This window comes from Canis aureus, chromosome 9 (assembly GCF_053574225.1).
Source record: "Canis aureus isolate CA01 chromosome 9, VMU_Caureus_v.1.0, whole genome shotgun sequence".
Classification (NCBI taxonomy): domain Eukaryota; kingdom Metazoa; phylum Chordata; class Mammalia; order Carnivora; family Canidae; genus Canis; species Canis aureus.
In genome coordinates, this window is record NC_135619.1 from 51,930,526 (window position 1) to 51,948,654 (window position 18,129).

Below are 18,129 nucleotides of genomic sequence, written 5' to 3' on the forward strand. Positions count from 1 at the left end.
TTCGTGGCTGGGTATGGGTGGGGGATTGTGACTAGATGACTGTGTAAGAGATGAGCAGGGGAGCTGAAAGAGGAGGCCTTGTCTTTCACCAACAATTTCTCCTCCCCCTGCAGAAAGCATGCTTCTGGAATGTCAACGGGCTCATGATCTCCTTCCTGGCCCTGTCAGTCCACGTGCTTAGACCTGTGGTTTCCGGAAAGCTGTTCTTTCTCAGGGAGCAGCCCCTGGGGACCAGATTATTCTGGTATCGTCAGAATTTGACAGATGTTTAACCTGACCACCAGCTTTCCTAGAGTGCAGCATCTCCTGTACTATACATAGAATCACAGAGTGCTGGCCCGGTGGTGTTTGGCTCCGTGTTTACCTTCTTTAATACACAGCTGAAGCCAGGACAGAGGGAATAGTACTTTGGGCCACGCTGCTTCCCTGGGGGTTAGATAGCAGGATGGAGTAGAAATCTTGCTCTGAATTTCCCAGGCCTAGAAAAGTTTTTTGGAAAGGCACAGGAAGTTCAAATTTCTTTTCTTTTCTTTCTTTTTTTTTAGAAGTTCATATTTCAATCACGTTTCTTTCCTTCTTTTTGGAAGGATGATCTCAAATTCTTTGCATCTCAATGAGGTTATGACCCAAAACGTTGGGCATGTTATGACTCTACCTTCTCCAAATATTTGAAGCAGGTATTTATGGGGTCCTTCTCTATCTAGACCACTGCCTCCAGGTCTCATTTCTTCCCCGAAGCACTTGCAAATGTTGCTGTTATTTTAATTTAATGTATTTTATTTTATTTTACAAATGACCAGTAACCCTTTGTTCTTATAAGATATTTCCCTTATAGGAGGGTAAGACTGCGAGGTGAAAGGTAGGTCTTTTCAAACTTCCCAATGGTTAAATCTCCCTATTAGGAGCAGAACAGACTAGGTCACTGCAATCTCAAACCCATTGTTTGAGGAGAGCAGGATTGCTAACTCGGAGAAGCCCTCAGGTGGCCAAATCCAAAATTTTTTTGTAAACCATAATGCATAAACTAATAGCTTTTCAGACCCCTCCTCACATACCTGTGAGGGAACTTAACGCCAGATAAATCTTTAAAATTTAATAAGACTATTTATTAATTCCCTCTCCCCAGTCCCCACCAAGATCAGGAAATGCTAAGAATTTTACATTTAAAAACACTCTGACAGCATATATTTGTATCACGGAGCCATCTATTCAATTTGATCTTTTAGGTTTAGCCCTAAAAAAAAAAAAAAGATGAAAAACTGAATTGTTTCTGCTTCCTCACGTTGAGAGATGACTATCTTATGTTTGGTTCTTGGCATGTGTTTTATTTAGCCTTTCTTCCTGAATAAAGCATGGCTGAATGAGGAGAAATAGTATTAGGGTACCTTGAGCTTTGCTGCTTAGAAAAAAAAGCCTCCACAGAGTTGTCTAAAGAGACTTCAAATGCTATTCCACAGAATAATTCTTCTTGGCCTACAAACCCCACATGGATCGGCAAAACTCTGTACCTGGTAATTCTGACCTCTCTTTTCTAGTGCCTCTTGGGTACTCCACACATGCACCAGCCTTGCTTGCATTAAATTCGTCATTCATTCATTCATTCATTCATTCATTCATTCAAGAAGCATTCACCTAGTGCCTCCCCTTTTGCCAGGCACTATGCTAGGGCTACAAAGATAATCTCTGCCTTCTCAGAGTTCCTGTACTAGATTTTAAAATTTTATGAGGCACTAACATTCTGATAAACAAACAAAAGCCTAGATCGACATATAAAGGATTTATTTTCAGTACTCCATGAGATTTTTAATATCTTCTTTGCCTAATTGCTTAGGGAAAATTGAAGAGGAAGGAAGCTAATATCTATCAAACACCTATCATGTGCAATGCATTTTCTCATCTATTATTTAATTTTTCAACTCTATGAGGCAGGTGGAATTGTCCCCATTGTTATGGGTAAGGAAATGAGACCCAGATAAATGGAGCAAACTTACCCAGGGTCATACAGCTACGAAATCATAGAAGAGAGATTTGAATGCAACTCCACCTCCAGAAGCCCATGTCAATAGGCCAATACCGAGTTATCATGTGGATAAAGCATGTATTTTTAATTTTTTAAATTAATATTTAAATTTTTAAATTATTTATTTCCTTAAGTAATTAATTGTTCTTTTAAAGTAGGCTCCACACCCAGCATGGAGCTCAGAACAAGGCTTGAACTCGTGATCCTGAGGTCAAGACTTGAGCTGAGATCAAGAGTCACACACTTAACCAACTGAGCCACCCAGGCACCCACTTTAAAGCATTTTTTATAAAGGGGGAGGGCAGGATTATGAGGTTGGAATTTTGTCCCTTGTGTCTGGTTGTTGGTGGCGATGAAGTGTCCACCAGTTTTCTCCAGAATCTGAGAGCCTCTGCCTCTGCCTTCTGTTTTTAAGCACCTGGCATTAGCATTGCCTCCCCACTCACTGGGTTATAAACTGCTGAGGGCAGATTCTCCCTCTTTGAGCCTAGCAAGAGGCACAGGAAGATGGGCTCCAGTCTTTGGGTAGAAGATACCAGTGGGTCCTCAACTGGGGTGAGAGTGGGAAGGAGTCTTTGAATGGTAGCACAGCCTCATCCCTTTGGCTCTGGCCATTTGCACAGGTGGAGACAGCCTGGCATGTAGCAACAGTTGTTCCACTGCTGTCAGGGAAATGATTCATGTGGTGTTTTGAGTGATATAGATGATGCTATAGTGGAAGGATTGGAAGAAAGCCCTGTCTGTCCTAGAGTCTGGTGATAGCTTGGTGGCCCTGGAAGGGAGAGATGTGGGAGTTGGGAGAGACCAAGTCAGCTTCAGCCCCCGTGAGGAGCCTGGAGCACCGAGATGGGAAGGGATTTTCTCAAGGACCCTTGGACAACTGATGGCATGGTGCCAACCAGAAAGAGTAGTAGGAGACTGTTGGCTTTTCGAGTTAAGAAAATCCAGTAGTCTCCCCTTATCCCGGTTTCACTTTCCATGGTTTTAGTCACCTGTGATCCACCTGGAAACAGATGATCCTTCTTCTGACCTATAGGGACATCATCCATGGCCTAATACTATATCTTAATGCCACGTCATTCCTGTCACTTCATATCATCACATTGGCATGTTATCATCGCATATCGTTGTAAGAAGGGTGAGCACAGTACAATAAGATATTTTGAGAGAGAGCGGTGACATTCACGTAACTAACTTTTATTGCAGGATATTGTTACCAGTTGTTATATTTTATTACTAGTTATTGCTCATCTCTTACTGTGCCTAATTTACAAAGTGAACTTTATCATAGCTATTTAGGGGGCAAGATGGGGGAGCTTTCCTTGACCCTCTTAGGAGCCCTGGTCGGGTCTAAAAATTAAACAGATGAAGACAGATTATCAGGAGAAAGTCATCCATATTTATTTAATGTAAGTATTACATGATATGGGAGCCTTCCAAAGAAAATAAAGAAACAGTTAGCCCTAGGTACTTTTATGCTAGATTTGAAAATGCAGCATCGTGGAGGAATATGGCAGGTTAGGACTTTGAAGTTAGTGTAGTGAACTGGAAAACTGAATGAGGCCTGTTTGTTTTGATTGTACCTGGTACCCTTTTGTCTTCAGAGGTAAGGGTGCTGCTTTGCTCCGGGTATGGGAGGGGCCCCTCTTATAGGAGGGATTTAAGGCGCCTGATTTAGGGAAGTAGGGGGAGGAGCAGGAGGAGGAGGGGGAGGAAGTGGTAGGAGAGTATGAGGAGGAGGAGGAGGAAGAGGAGGAGGAGGAGGAGGAGGAGGAGGAGGAGGAGGAAGTCAGAACGACTCTCCTGCTCTGCTGGCTCTACTGTTTTCTGAGACTCCCTCAGCTTAGAATATTCCAGCTGCCATCATTTGGAGGAGCATGTCCAGAACCACATCATATTTCTAGCAGATCAAGATGAGCACTAGGAAACTGAGTCCAGCCTTGAGGAGGTGGCATCTGCTGGACTGACTGGTCGTGTGGTAGTACCAGAGAGGCTGGGTATCTGAGATTGACTCAGGGGTCAGGGTCATTAGGTGGGTGGTCAGCCTACTCTTGTTCCGAAATCATGGTCATTTGCCATGGTCATGTGTTAAAGCTTATCATTTGGAATTTTCTAATGTCAGAGGCCTTTCAAGGTCTGACTGAAGTGGGGGGAGGCAAAGGCAAAGTCTTGTTCTCTTCTAGTGATCATTCTTGTTACTAAAAGCACACGGGGTGCCTGCCCACGTGGCTGACCACTTCCTGGCCTCCCCTTATGCACTAGAAGACAGGAATAGGCCAGTACTGGGAGGGCAGAAGGAGGCTAGTGGTGACTTACATGCAGTGGTGTGAGGCTGTGACCATACCTTCAAATGATCCTGGGAGCCAGCCAGGTTTTATAAATGTGACAGTCAAAATGACATCAGGGTGTGATGGGGTCATGGTAAAGTGAGAGTCCATTTCCCATCTAAAGACAGCAGATGCATCAGCTCCTGCCAACTGTTAGCATACAAAGCATGACCTGGTATTGCCAGATCTCCTCATTTTTTCTTTAAAGAGAAACCAGAGATCCAGATTTTTAGGTGAAGTCTGGTTGTTGTTGTTGTTTTTATTATTATTATTATTATTCTGGTAAAAGAGACATAATACTTATCATTTCAGCCATCCGTAGTGTACAATTCAATGGCATTAACTACATTTACAATGTTATGTAAGCTATCTATACCCGAAACTTTTTCATCACCCTCAACAACTGTGTACATCAAATAATAACTCCTCCTATCCTCCCTCCCTCCTATCAGATACTAATAATATAACTCTTCCTATCCCCCTCCCTCCAGCCCGTAGTTACCTCTCAGTTTCTATGAATTTGCTGGTGCTAAGCACTTCATACAAGTGGAATCATGCAATATTTGTCTTTCTGTGTCTGGCTTATGAAGTATGTTTTTTAAGTGCTGATAACTAATTCATGTGTATGTGTCTTTACTGATAGTCTATTTTTTGAAACTGTGGATCAGATAAAACTTCAGTTTGAGGCTTCTGGGGAAGGGAAAGTAGAAGTGAATTCCAGCTCTCCTGCGGCAATTGGAAAGCCCTCGCCAAAGGCGCAGGCCAGCAGAAATGAGCTAGGAGGCTGGTCTCTCTGAGGAGGAAATCAGACCAGTGCTCCAAGGCAAAAATGGTGATGATTTGCCTCACCCAAAGGGCTGGGTAAAAACACAGATGCCTGGACGCCCACTTGGACTACCTTAACTGGACTCTCCAGGGGTGGGGCCCAGGTTCCTATCTTTTCACCTGGCTTCCCAGGTGAGACCAGCGATCAGTTTTTGGGATCGTTAGGAGAGAAGAACACCAGGCTGTGGGAACCTCCAAGCAGAGCCTCTTGCTTGGAGCCACACTCTTGTCAGGGCAGATTTATTATGTGTTTGCTGTATACTGGTCCAGTGTGCAAGTGGAAGCAGTTGGGAGCTCAGCCACTCACCCGTCAGATTGAGGAAAGAGGCCGGGCTGAGGTTGGGGCTCATAATTCGGATTCATTTAAGATCTTAAAAAAATATACTCCAACCCGGGGGTGGGGGATGGAGGGGGGGGGGCAGACCCTGGTGGAATGTGAGGTGGAACCATGCTGATGATCTTACTTCTTTTGGTTTTTTGGCCTTCAGCTCAGGGCACTGGAGGAGGCTTAGGGTGGCCTGGCTTGACTTCTTTCTTGTCTTTGTAGCATTGGCAGCATTATTGCAGGTGCCTGGCAACTCTGTGGAATCAAATCTAAGTCTTCAGGTTAGCATGCTAAGACCCCTACTCCTTGCCATTTCTTTCTATGCAGTCTGTCTCTTGTTCCCTTCCAGCCTTGTCTCTTTGCTTTGACCAATCTGGTTCCTTAATTCTCTCCTTGAAGATACACTCGCCTCTTGGGGAATAAGCCTTAGGCCTCCAAGAATGACATTAGCAAGATGGTGGGTTGGGAAGCTTTAGACCCTCACGCCCCACAGAAATGCTAAGTAAATTAGAAACCAGCTAAAATAATGTCTTTAAAGGAGTTCTAGAGATTAGTCAAAGATAGCAACCAGGCAAACACCCAATCAAGAAAAAGCCCCATTCAAAATGGTAGGAATTTCATGGCCTTTTTACTTATTTGTCCTACCCCCTACTATTTCCCCCATGCTGTGCTCCCAATGGCCAGTTACTTTCTGTGAATCAAATTTGCAACACTTTAACCTCATTGTATTTTTTTTAACATTTAACCCATTTATTCATGAGGGGGGGAAGAAGGGGTAGAGGTGGAGAGAGAGAGAGAGAGAGACAGGGAGAGGGAGAAGTAGGCTCCATGCAGGGAGCTAGATGCAGGACTCATCCAGAACTCCAGGATCATGCCCTGTGCCTAAGGCAAACGCCTAAGCGCTGAGCCACCTAGGCATCCCCTCATTGTATTTTTGTACACTAACTATGAACAATCCAAAAAGGAAATTAGGAAAAACAATTCCATTTACAGAAGCATCAATAACAAAATACCCAGGAATAAGTTTAACCAAAAATGTGAAAGACTTATACATTGAAAACTACAAAATATTGCTGAAAGAAATTGAAGAAGTCATAAATACCTGAAAAGACATCTTGTGTTGGTGGATTGGAAGACTTAATATTGTTAAGATGGAAATACTACCAAAAATAATCTACAGATTCAATGCTATCTCCATCAAAATTCCAGTGATACTATTTGCAGAAATAGAAAAATGGAAAATAGAAAAATTCATGTAGAATTTTTAAAAAAGATTTTATTTATTTATTCGTGAGAGACAGAGAGACCGAGAGAGAGAGAGAGAGAGAGAGAGAGATTGGCAGAGACCTAGGTAGAGGGAGAAGCAGGCTCCCTTCAGGGAGCCCGATGTGGGACTCGATCCCAGGACTCCGGTATCAGGACCTGAGCCAAAGGAAGATGCTCAACAGCTGAGGCACCCAGGTGTCCCACACTTCTTGACTTTAAAACTAATAACAAAACTGTAGTAATCCTGACAGTATGGTGTTGGCATAAAGACAAACATATAGACCAATGGAATAGAGAACCCAGAAGTAAACCTTCACATATGTGGTCAAATGATTTCAACAGGGATGTCAAGGACAATGGAAACATTTTCCTTTAAAAAAAAAAAAAAAAAAAAAAGTTCTTTTAGAGCAGTTTTAGGTTTGCAGCAAAATTAAGTTGAAGGTACAATTTCTTCCTACCCTTCTTACCCCCACTCCTCAGCATACACAGCCTCCTCCATCGTCAGCACCCCCACCAGACACCAGAGTGGTGGATTTGTTACAGTTGAACTTACATTAACACATCATGATCACACCAGTCTTTTCAACAAATGGTGTTGAGAAAACTATAAACCATAGTGGTAGCTTTGTTAAAATTGATGAACCTACATTGACCCATGATTATCGCTAGCCTTTTCAACCAACGGTGTTGGGAAAGCTGTAAGACTGTAAGAAGAAAACATAGGGAAAATGCTTAATGATTCCAGATTTGGTAATGATGGCAATGATTTTTCAGTTGTGGTGCTAAAAGCATGGGCAACAAAAGAAAAAAATAGATTCATTGGACTACATCAAAATGAAACATTTCTGTGCCTCAGAGGACATTATCAATAAAGTGAAAAGGCAATTCATGGAATGGGAGAAAACATTTTCAAATTATATATCTGACAAGGAGTTGATATTAGAATATATAAAGAATCCCTACAGCTGAACAAGAAAAAGACCCTAATTTACAAATGAACAAAGGACTTGAACAGGTATTTCTTTGAAAAATATATACAAACAGTCAATAAGCACATGAAAAGATGCTCATCATCAGGGAAATGCAAATTAAAACCACAGTGAGATTCCACTTCATGCTCATTAGGATGGCTATGGAAAAAGAGAAAAGAAAGAAACAAGTGTAGGCAAGGATGTGGAGAAATTAGAACCCTTGTGCGTTGCTGATGAAATATAAAATGGTGCAGTCATATGGAAGACAGTATGGCAGTTCCTCAACAAATTAAAAATAGAATTACCATATGATCCAGCAATTCTACTTCTGGCTATTTACCCAGAAGAATTGAAAGCAGGAAGTTAAAACAGATATTTGCATACCCGTGTTTATAGCAATTATTCACAATAGCCACAAAGGAGAAAGCAATCCAAGTATCCATCTACAGGTGAACGGATAAACAAAATGTGATGTACACATAAAATGAAATACTATTCAGCCTTAAAAGGAAAGGAAATTCTGACCCATGCTATACATGGATGAACCTTGAAGATATTATGCTAAGGGAAATAAGATAGTCCGCGAAAAGAGATCCTATATGATTCCACTTATATGAGGTCTTGATGTGTCTTTTTTTTTGGACACCAACCGATTCTCCGATTCTGTAACACCAACTGAGTATCCTACGATTCAATTTAATTCTGACTCTGACTACTTGGCGTTAATGCAGACCAACCCCACAAGTTAAGGGCTCAGTTCCACAAGACTGCCTCCACTTCAGATGCTATTTGCAAGTCTTGGGGGCTAGCCAAACTTCTCACAGACTAGTTATAAATTGAGGGTGCCTACAACCCCTACTCAGGTTCTATAATTTGCTAGAGTGGCTCACAGAACACAGGTAAACATTTTACTTACTGGGAAAGTGACTTACTTTCCTCGTTTATCATAAAGGATACAATTCAGGAACCGCCAAATAGAAGAGACGTGGGGGCGTCTCTGGACATGCCACCCTCCAGCCCTGATGTGATGTGTTTACTGTCCAGGAAGCTCACCAAATTTCCTTGCTCGTGTGTTTTTATGGAGTGTCATCTCTAGCTCCCGTTCCCTCTTCAGAGGTGAGGGGGAGGATGGGGCTGAAAGTTCTCAAAGTCTAATCACAATTTTCTGGAGATTAGCCCATCATCCTAAGACCATCAGGCCTTGCTCTGAGTCACCTCAATAGCATAAATTCAGGTGTGAGGAGAAGGGGTTCCTTATGAGTAACAAAAGATACTCCTATCACTCAGGAGATTCCAAGGGCTGTTAGAGCTCTGTGCCCAGAACCAGGGGCCAAGAGCAAATCTATTTTGATTCTATCAGAGGTACGAGGAATACTCAAATTCGTGGAGACAGAAAGTAGGATGGTGCTTGCCAGAGAAGGGGTGGCGGGTGGGGGGTGATGGGGAGTTAGTTGTTGATGAGTATAGAGTTTCAGTTTGGGAGGATGAGAAATGTTCTGGAGATGGGTGCACAGCAATATGAATGGACCCAATGGCACTGGACCACACAGCTAAAAATGGTTAAAATGGTAAGTTTTATGCTATGTATAGTTTACCACCAAAAAGAGAGAGAGAGAGATCCACTGCCTGTGAGGTGTTTCCTTCTGGCTGGGTACCTGCTTACCCCCTTGCCATCAACTCATCAGTCTGCCTGGTGGAGTGCATTCTGGGCCTTCTGTGTGCTAGCTGAGTTCCCTGGGATACTGGCCTGAAGGGTTTGTTTCCCCCCCTCTTTCTTATCTTTTCTTCTGTCCTTTACCCCTCTTTCTCCTCCTCGTCTTTTGGCTACATGGGAAACTTGTCAGAGGACTGGAGATTTGACTAATACACCTCTCCTATACCTCAGAGCAGAGCTCTGGGTGTAACAGGTGCTTACAATGGAAGGACAAATTAATACATGGGAATTAAGGTGACTACTTAGTTGAGAGCTCAGGTCGTTGGAGGAAGGGACTGTCATACCTGGATTTGTCCTTTTGATGTGATTCACTCTCATCCCTGCAATGGAAAGAGCTATGCAGTCCTTACTGTGTGCCTTGAACCGTGCCGGACCCGGGGGGTTGAGAACACCATCTTTAGCTCTGCTGTGTTCCTTCGGACAAGTCCTTAAGTCTTCTGCCTTTTAATTTCTTCTTTGTAAGCTGGAGATAACATGGGCTATTGAAGATGGTAAAGGGGGGGGTTAAGTGAGGCAAGGGGAGAGCCCCTTCCTCCAAGAATTGGTCAGACATAAAAAATGCTAAATGAAGAACAGATGCTATCAGTATTGCCATCAATAAAGGTAATTGCTTCTGTGTGCAGGGGGCTCTTGATCTAGAAGGAGTGGCCAACACTTAAATGCTCATAGTACCACCATGTGTCAGGCTCACAGATGTATGTGCCTGGGGCATTAGAGGTCACAGCATGTGGGAGGACATTACCCCAGAGTGAGCGCAATGGGCAGCAAGCTGGACAGCTTCCCCGAGGAGGTGATTTTGATGAGCTGATTCTTCATGAGTGCAGTGACCAGGAGTTGGGTGACTCGGGACGGTGGGCCATTCCGGGAAGTCTCCAGGCAGTATCGTAATGGGGACTTGTCCCACTAGAGAGCTACTCAAACTAAAAGCTGGATATAGGTGCCGGGAGGTGGGGGTATTTTCCCAGCATATGGTGATGACATCACACCAAATGTGATAAAGGCTTTGGAGCCTCTGGGGTCACACAGATACCGGGAAACCACTACCCCCACACCTCAGTCCTCAGTCTCACAAACCTAAGGTTCTACTGGAGAAAGTGGGATGTCCAGGCCTCTTAGCTGGACACAGTCGTTTGCCACTGCCTGGCTCTTGATCTTTTCCCAGCAATGCTGTTAACAGGATGTCCTCTCCTGGACTTCAACTCCCTCCAACCCCCAACATGAAACAGTCCTGCGTGGATTGCAGGATAAGGGTTGGAACCCCATCAGGGATGATAAAGAACCCTATAGATAATGTGACAGCTGGTGTTTCCTCCTCTTTCTTCATTCTCTGTCTCCTGACTCCTATCTGGTCCCATTCCTGAACTTAACCCAATGGAGTGTCTCTCTTCTCATAGTTCTGAGGGACTAAGGGCCTTTTTCTTTACTAAACCATTCAGAGGTGGGAGGCCTTCCTGTGGGCTCTGGCTGTCCACCTGGATTCTTCTGCTTTCTGCCCTTATTCCAGGCATCTTTCCTTTTTTAAGCTGTGCAAAAACATTAGCTCAGCTTCTCAGCCCCACACAGTTCAGAATGAGGTCTTGCTCGGCCTGAGGGCAGTGGTTTTACACTTCAGCTTAGAGGAGATGGGAGGCAGCGCTGGGCTTTACTTGCTTACGGTCTTCTTGGAATTGGTGTGTCTTAGAACCTCATAATGGAGCAGTGTTTGCTTTGGCTCCTGTCTGATTCCTTCTCTGGAGAGGGGGTGAACACAAGTCCCTTTCATTTTCAGGAGACTGCTTCTGGTTAGACAGTTCTGCTGGCTTGAGGGGTGTGGTGGGTGTGGTGGGGTGCTGGAATGAAGGTGGAGCAAAGGTAGGAGTTGTTTTTTTCTTTTTCTTTTTTCCCCTTTTCCTCTCCTGGGAATTCCTGCTTTCTGCCCCAAATGTCTGTGTTGGCATCCCTGGGTCTCCTCTGATGGCTCTGGAGGCAGCTCTCTGTACACAAGGCTATTCGTGGTGTCCATCTATTTGGAGGAAGTAAGCAGCCGTGAGTCATCATATTAAAGCAGGGCCCATTCCAATGGGCGTTTGTTTGGGGTGGTGGCTGCCCCTTAAGCAATCTGTGTCTCCTCAGACCTTTGCCCTGGGCTTCTGGTTCAGTGCTGGACATGTTTGTGGAACCACTCAGTGCTCACCCAGGGGACCATTTCTTCTCTCTGGAGGAGCCAGGCAGGAATACAGATCTCTCTCTCTCTCTCTCCCACCAGCCCTGCCTAGGACACTAGGGAAGACAACAGCTGAGGATCGTCTCTTGGCTTCTTGAGGGCAGCGGAGAGCTGCTGTTAAACGTGGGCCATAAACCTCCAGCATCAGAACCACCTAGGGTGTTGGTTAAAAATGCAGATTCCTGGGCTCTAGGACAGACCCAAGGAATTAACCTCTCTGGGGGTGGGTCTGGGGGGGCAGCTCAGGAATCTGTGTTTTTGATTACCTGTCAGGGATTCTGATGCCTACTGAAGTTTGAGAACTCCTAGTGTAAAAGCCATGGAACCCAGACTCCGCTCTGCTGGCTGCTGTGTTGGGGGCATCCAGCAGGACACCTGCCCTCTTTGGGCATCAGCTCTGTTATCTGGGTTGCTACCAGAGTTAAGTGAGGGAGAGTGTGGAAGCTCTTGAAATAAATAAGGCCAGCACATAAATGGCTCCCGAGGCCACACCTACCTTCTCCCTCCTTACCATACTCAGCCTCTGCAGCACTCTTGGTGACATCTTTATTTTTTTATTTTTTTTTTATTTTTTGGTGACATCTTTAGATCTCACCCACTTTCCTTCATCTCTGCTACCGTCTCTGAAATCTTTGCTGGCAGATCCCCCCTCCCTAGTGCCATACTAGGGGACTGAAGCAGCCCCAGCTGTATCCACTCTCTCAGCTGGTGAGCTAGCTGGGGCCAGTGTCACCGCCCTCCTGCAGAGAGATCAGCCCCCACAAAGGCCTTGCTCAGAATACATGGGCCAGAAGAGGCCACGCCTTGCACACAGCAGCCACTGAGGATATTCGGGTGGGGTGATGGATTTTTGGGGCTCTGGTTTTACACTTCAGCTGTGGGGCATTATCTTCTCATTGCTGAAAGAAGATTCCAGGGCATTTTCTGTGATTATTACCTAATAATGTCAGCTGTGGCCTCAGATAGGGGTTGGGGTGAGGGAAGAATGTGGCTCCACTCAACTCTCTTACTAATCTTTTCACCTTCTGTGTGTAAATAGGCCCCCTGAGAAGATTCCCTCCACCTCTATCCTCAGTTCTTGAAGCCTTTGAAGCAGGTGTTCAGGAAGAGCAGCAGGTGGTTAAAGCCTGTCTCTTCCGGGCTGCCTGAGGGGGGCTGCTTGAGGGGGGCGGGACCGGTAAAGATCCGGACTCTCTGGTTTCTGGAGTGACTTCCTCTAACCCATCTCCACCCCTGTGTCCTGAGTGGCCCTGGAGTGTCTTTGTCCCTGTCACCAATCTGTCTGTTCTGAGACAATCTCAGTCCCCGGCCTGCTCTGTGGCCCTGGGGCAAGCATCTCAACAACCCTCGCTCTGTTTGTGGAGTGAGACAGTCCTCCTTGCTACTGTTGGGTTCTCAGGCTGTTGTGGGGGGAAGATGACGTTGTGTTCTCAGAGCCCACATCATTGGCTGGAGGTTTATTTAGAGGGACTTAAGGCCACATTGTCCCCTCCCTTTGGACTGCCTCCTGATTCACTGTCCAGAAAGGACTTTGATAAGATGTACAGAGTAAATATGTTAGCCATTGTATGATGACGCAAACACGTTCCTCAGTTGTATAACAAATACATCGCAAAGGATTCCAGCAGGCCCTGGGTCATCTGGAGTCTCAGACCCTTTCCCCATCACTCTGTAGGGTTCTGTGGGAAGACAGCAGGGCTGGGAATGGGAGCATCAGAAATCCCGATGTTTACTTCCCTGCTCTGAATTCAGCAAGTTGCTTTAACTCAGGGAATGGAGAACACCGCATGCCCCTCAGAGGGCTGTGTCATTTCACCAGGACTTCAGGCATCCTGCTGTTGGCCTCCCCGGGTTTGTCTTGCTGCTCAGATTATATGTTGTGAAAACATTGTCTTTTAAGTGCCTTTAAGAAAAAAAGACTCTGGGCTTGCTCAGGGACCCTCAAGGAATAAAACAGCTTTCCTGTGCACAAATAATGTCCTATCTCTTTTGTGAAGTGTGATGTTGCACTTGGCTTGAGGACCACAGTCTCCATTTGCAGACCTTGACATTTTTACCTTTAGAGCCAGCTCTTCATTTCAAAATGAGCTCTGGTCATTCTGGCCATGGGAACCTGTCCCAGAGCTTCTGGGTTCTGGAGTATTTCTGCTGATTTGAGCCTCTTGAACTGATCCATTCTGCAGCTCCAGGAGTCCTGCAGAAATTCTGATTCCTTTTGATTCCCAGAAGGGGCTTTTGTCAAGGGTTGGCACAAACCACCTTTTCAGTTTATATGTGTCTAGGATGATTCCTTTCTTCAATGTAGGTGAGTATCAGTGGTGGCACAGCCCAGAGCTGATTCCGTCCTCACCATCAGGAGATAGGGCCCAGAGTGAGAAACTTTCTTCTGAGGGCCTGGTGGTCTTGTTCTTGCCAGTTAGCTAGTGGCAGTGACAAGCAGGGACTGGTGGGGCTTGGGCTATCCTTGTGAAGACACTTCCTTTTTTCTCACCAAAGTTCCTCAGAGAAGAGGGTACCCCATTATCTGTCCCTGGAATAGCTAGCTCTGTATTCTCATGCTGCTCCACAAAAACCCATGGCCTTTCCTGGGGTGTCCTCACCCTGGGCCAGATCTCTGTCCCTTGCAAATAACCCGCACAGGCCCCTGGGCTGTCCCGTCTTTGTCTTCTTGAATCCACCTTGTTCTGAATCGTATTCCCTCCAAGCAGCCTCCCCATATCTCTCCAGTTGATAGCAGACAAATGAGAGCCAGTGAAGGAAGGCTCTCATCCTCTTGGCCTGTCTCAGGTAGTACAGCCTTGGGTTGGTGGCCACACGCTCTGTGTCTAGGGCTCAGTGCTCTTGCCCTATATGGTCCGCTCTTGGAGCTATGGGTTTATTTTGAGAGTGCAGCACAACCTTTGCTTTTTTTGCTGCACAAATGTTTATTGAGCATCTGCTTTATTCTACGCATCACTCTGAGTGCTAAGGATGAAGCGGTGAATGGGAAAGAAAAGGTCTCTGAGTTCACATTTAAGGGAGGAGACATGAAACTGTAAGGCAGCAACTAATGGAGTGACTAATGGTGAAAATACCAGGCCAAGTAGGAGGGGAGGCATCTTTACAGCAGGATATTGGGAGATGTTTTTGTGTAAGTAGGTCCCTAAGTAACTCCCTAATCACCAGGCCAGACCTGATGGTGCTGCTTTCTTGGGGCAGTGTTAGATATGGGTGGCTAATTGTTTTCCTCATGTGAGGCTTAGATTTCTTTCTCTTTCTAGATTTCTCATGAGGATCACAAGGCAAGGTTAGTTAACTTGTCAAGTTGGCTTCCTAGGAAAGAGCTGCTTGGGCCCACCCTGTTTCTGGAGGCACACCCTGAAGGAAGAGGAACTGGGTCTTTCCATGGTAACCCATGAAAGTAGTAACTCTTCTAGGGCCTGCCCTGTGAGTAATCACCTGGGTCTGAAATCAGAAGGGGCAGGCTGTCACTAAGTTCAGCTAGATTTAGAAGAAAATTTGGGATGGGTAGTGACATTGATTGTATGTGAACTACCTTTAGGGATGACAGCAAGTGCTTTGGACTCTTTTACCACCATCTGTACCCAGGACAGTAGGTGTATCCATCAGCTGCTGTGTGGGGGCATCTGGGATAGAGTTGGTGCGAAGCACCAAAGCAGCTGAATAGAGCAGTGCACATGCCTACTTCCAATGGGAAAAACTAGGAGAAAGTGAGGTCTGTGCTCTGCCATTTTGACTGGTCTGGTGGTTCAAAAGCTGCCCCTGGTTTCCTTTCTTTCACAACTGAGTCATGGGGGAGTTATGGAAGCCTGTAGTCTTTGGCCATCAGCATTGTCAGCAGAGGGAGGGACCTTTGAATGGTGAAGCCAGCAGTGACTTGGGCTTTTAGTGGAGAGGAAGGCAGGGGAGGCTTTATGTCTACTCTCATATAAGCCTAGACTGACCCTTTGTAGATGTCACCAGGAGGATAATGTCAAGAGGAACCCCAACCCTGAGGAAAAGGAGTGTGTGTACCAAGAGTGTCCTGAGTCGATGACTGAAAATAGGCACAGATATGAGGCTCAGTTAAAAAAAAAAAAAAAAAGAAAGAAAGCCCTTTGTCAGCATCACCCCCCTTTTTTTTCATTAAAAAAATTCCCTGTAGCACTCAAACCCCTCCCCTAAACTTAGCATCTTCTCTGTTTACAGCCTAGGGTACCTCTGCTCTTCAGCTACATTGCACCCCCCAAAGATGAGGAGGAAACCCAGCACCAAGGCTGTAGGTCAAGATCAAGGTATATTAGATAGCTTATAAGCTTAGTGATGTGAGCTCTTTGTCTCCTCCCTTTCTTTTCAGTACAACCATTTAGTGCTCAATCTACACCGAGTGTAGGTTTGAGGGTGGGAAGTCCCATATTCCAATGGCCTCCATGTCTGATCTTCAGAGTCCTTTTTTTTTTTTTTAAAGATTTTATTTATTTATTCATGAGGAACACAGAGATGTGTGAGAGAGAGGCAGAGACACAGGCAGAGGGAGAAGCAGCTCCATGCAAGGAGCCTGACGTGGGACTCGATCCCAGGACTCCAGGATCACGCCCTGAGCCAAAGGCAGGGGCTAAACCTCTGAGCCACCCAGGGATCCCCTGATCTTCAGAGTCCTAAATTTGAGATCTACTCTGTCATTCCACCTCACATCTGCTTTCTTGTGGTGGTAAACTCTCAGAATACAGCTAATTGCTACTGTGCCCAACCTGTTTGCTGTAGAGGAGGCTGTAAATATTTGAGTTAGGTCTGAGCTGCACAATTCTAAGAATTACTCTTTATTTAGAAGGTATTTCCCAGGACACCTGGGTGGCTCAGTGGTTGAGTGTCTGCCTTTGGCTCAGGGTGTGATTCCAGGGTCCTGGAATCGAGTCCCACATCGGGCTCCCTGCAGGGAGCCTGCTTCTCCCTCTGCCTATGTCTTTGCCTCTCTCTGTGTGTCTCATGAATAAATAAATAAAATAGAATAAAGAAGATATTTCCCAAGCACCATCTCTTCCCTTGGCATTATTCTGAGTGCCATGTGGGGAAGGGTCAAACAAAGCAATATCAATCAACAACCCTGTCCTCAAGGTGCTAATGATCTATTTGGGAAAACAACAACACCCTGTCTAGAAAAAAAATCCAAAACTAAGTATCATATAAGAATAAGAAATCCTATAGGGTCTAAGTAGTAAACAAAATAGACTATGTCTGGAGATACCTCTCACCTCCAACAGTTAGACCAAGAGGGAGGTGCTTGAATTATAGAATGGAACATATAAGACTGGAGGAATTATCAGGTGTTTGAGGACAGTCACTTCTGTGACATTTACCCTACTTATTGGATTTGGAGTCAACTAGTCATGGGCTTGAATCCCAGTCTTGCTATTAGAAGCTGAGTGACCTTGGGCAAATTACAGATGTTTTGTCATCTATAAAAACCAAGTTAGACATGATGATGGCAACTTTAGGGGGTTATCATAAGGATTATATGAAATAATGTGAAAAATCATTTAGCACACTGCCTAGCACACAGTAGGGACTCTTTATGCACCAGACTCTTACTTTCAGTTTGGCTAATACCCAAGACCTGATCATTTAACCTAATGGTTAGGAATACAGACTCTAGCACAGATAGCCTGAGCTTGACATCAAGCCTTATCACTTATTGCTATAGGACCTTGGGTAAGCTACTCAAATGTCATTTCCTCACATTTTCCCCCCACTGAATGCTCAGTTTTAAGATAAGGATTAAAAGATTATGTTTGGTAGTGCCATGGTGGCCTGGCATGGTGAGCTCCACATATCAGCTGCTATTACTGTTTTTTTCCCTAAGAAGCAAACTATCCTAATTTCTGTAGCTGCTGCTTCCTGCATTTCCCTAATCTCCTCCCTCACCCCCCAAGGACTGAAGAAGTAAGTCCAAGAGTGTCCAGGTAGTAGAAGCCATATCATATATTTGAGGATAGACCCTGTGAATGGGGAGGGAGCCCTAAGGAAGTCTTGAGTTGATGAGCTGTCTGTGACCACTGTGACCTTGCTCCCTGAATTCTTCAAGACTTCAGCTTAGCCTTTTAAATCCATAAACCCCTTTGGTGAGTGATTTCCTCCCAAATCAATGGGATTGTTTTGTTCCTGAGGGTCTGCCACCTTCTTAATCCTGAGTTGGCCTTTTCAAAAGAAGCCAAGGGCTTGGATTTGGGAATTTCAAAAATACAGTCATATGAGTGGGCGTTGCGTGCACATTATTGCTTACTATGGCATTTCCTGGGAGCTGCCTGGCATTCCTAGGTGACTGGAGCTCACTTTAATAGTTCAACTGTTGTTTGGCTTCAGTGTTTCAGTGTCCTAACATCCACCCCATCCTCCTTGCTTCTTTTGGAAGCATCCACAGACTCAATGCCAGGATGCCCCTCTGAGCCTCCTCCACAAGTTCAGAGGTGGCTTTCCTGCAAAGTGCCTTTACTGTGGCTAG

General features: G+C 45.1%; 1 protein-coding gene across 7 annotated transcripts in view; it reads left to right on the forward strand.

Annotated features, from left to right (window-relative positions):
- FLVCR2 (FLVCR choline and putative heme transporter 2) overlaps window positions 1–18,129 on the forward strand; it is a 56,646-nt gene that overhangs the window by 5,374 nt on the left and 33,143 nt on the right. For 4 of the 7 annotated variants that reach the window (XR_013386550.1, XM_077910080.1, XM_077910077.1 and 1 more), the window contains 2 exons: window positions 114–244; window positions 15,840–15,925. The exons of 2 other annotated variants lie outside the window; for them this stretch is intronic. Coding sequence is in view for 4 of the 5 variants with exons in the window: in XM_077910080.1 (XP_077766206.1) it covers window positions 114–244; window positions 15,840–15,925 (217 nt within the window). In the remaining variant the exon portion in view is untranslated. Of the gene's footprint in view, window positions 1–113; window positions 245–14,911; window positions 14,938–15,839; window positions 15,926–18,129 lie in introns of all 7 variants that reach the window. One more of the 7 variants, XM_077910079.1, reaches the window with a different exon arrangement.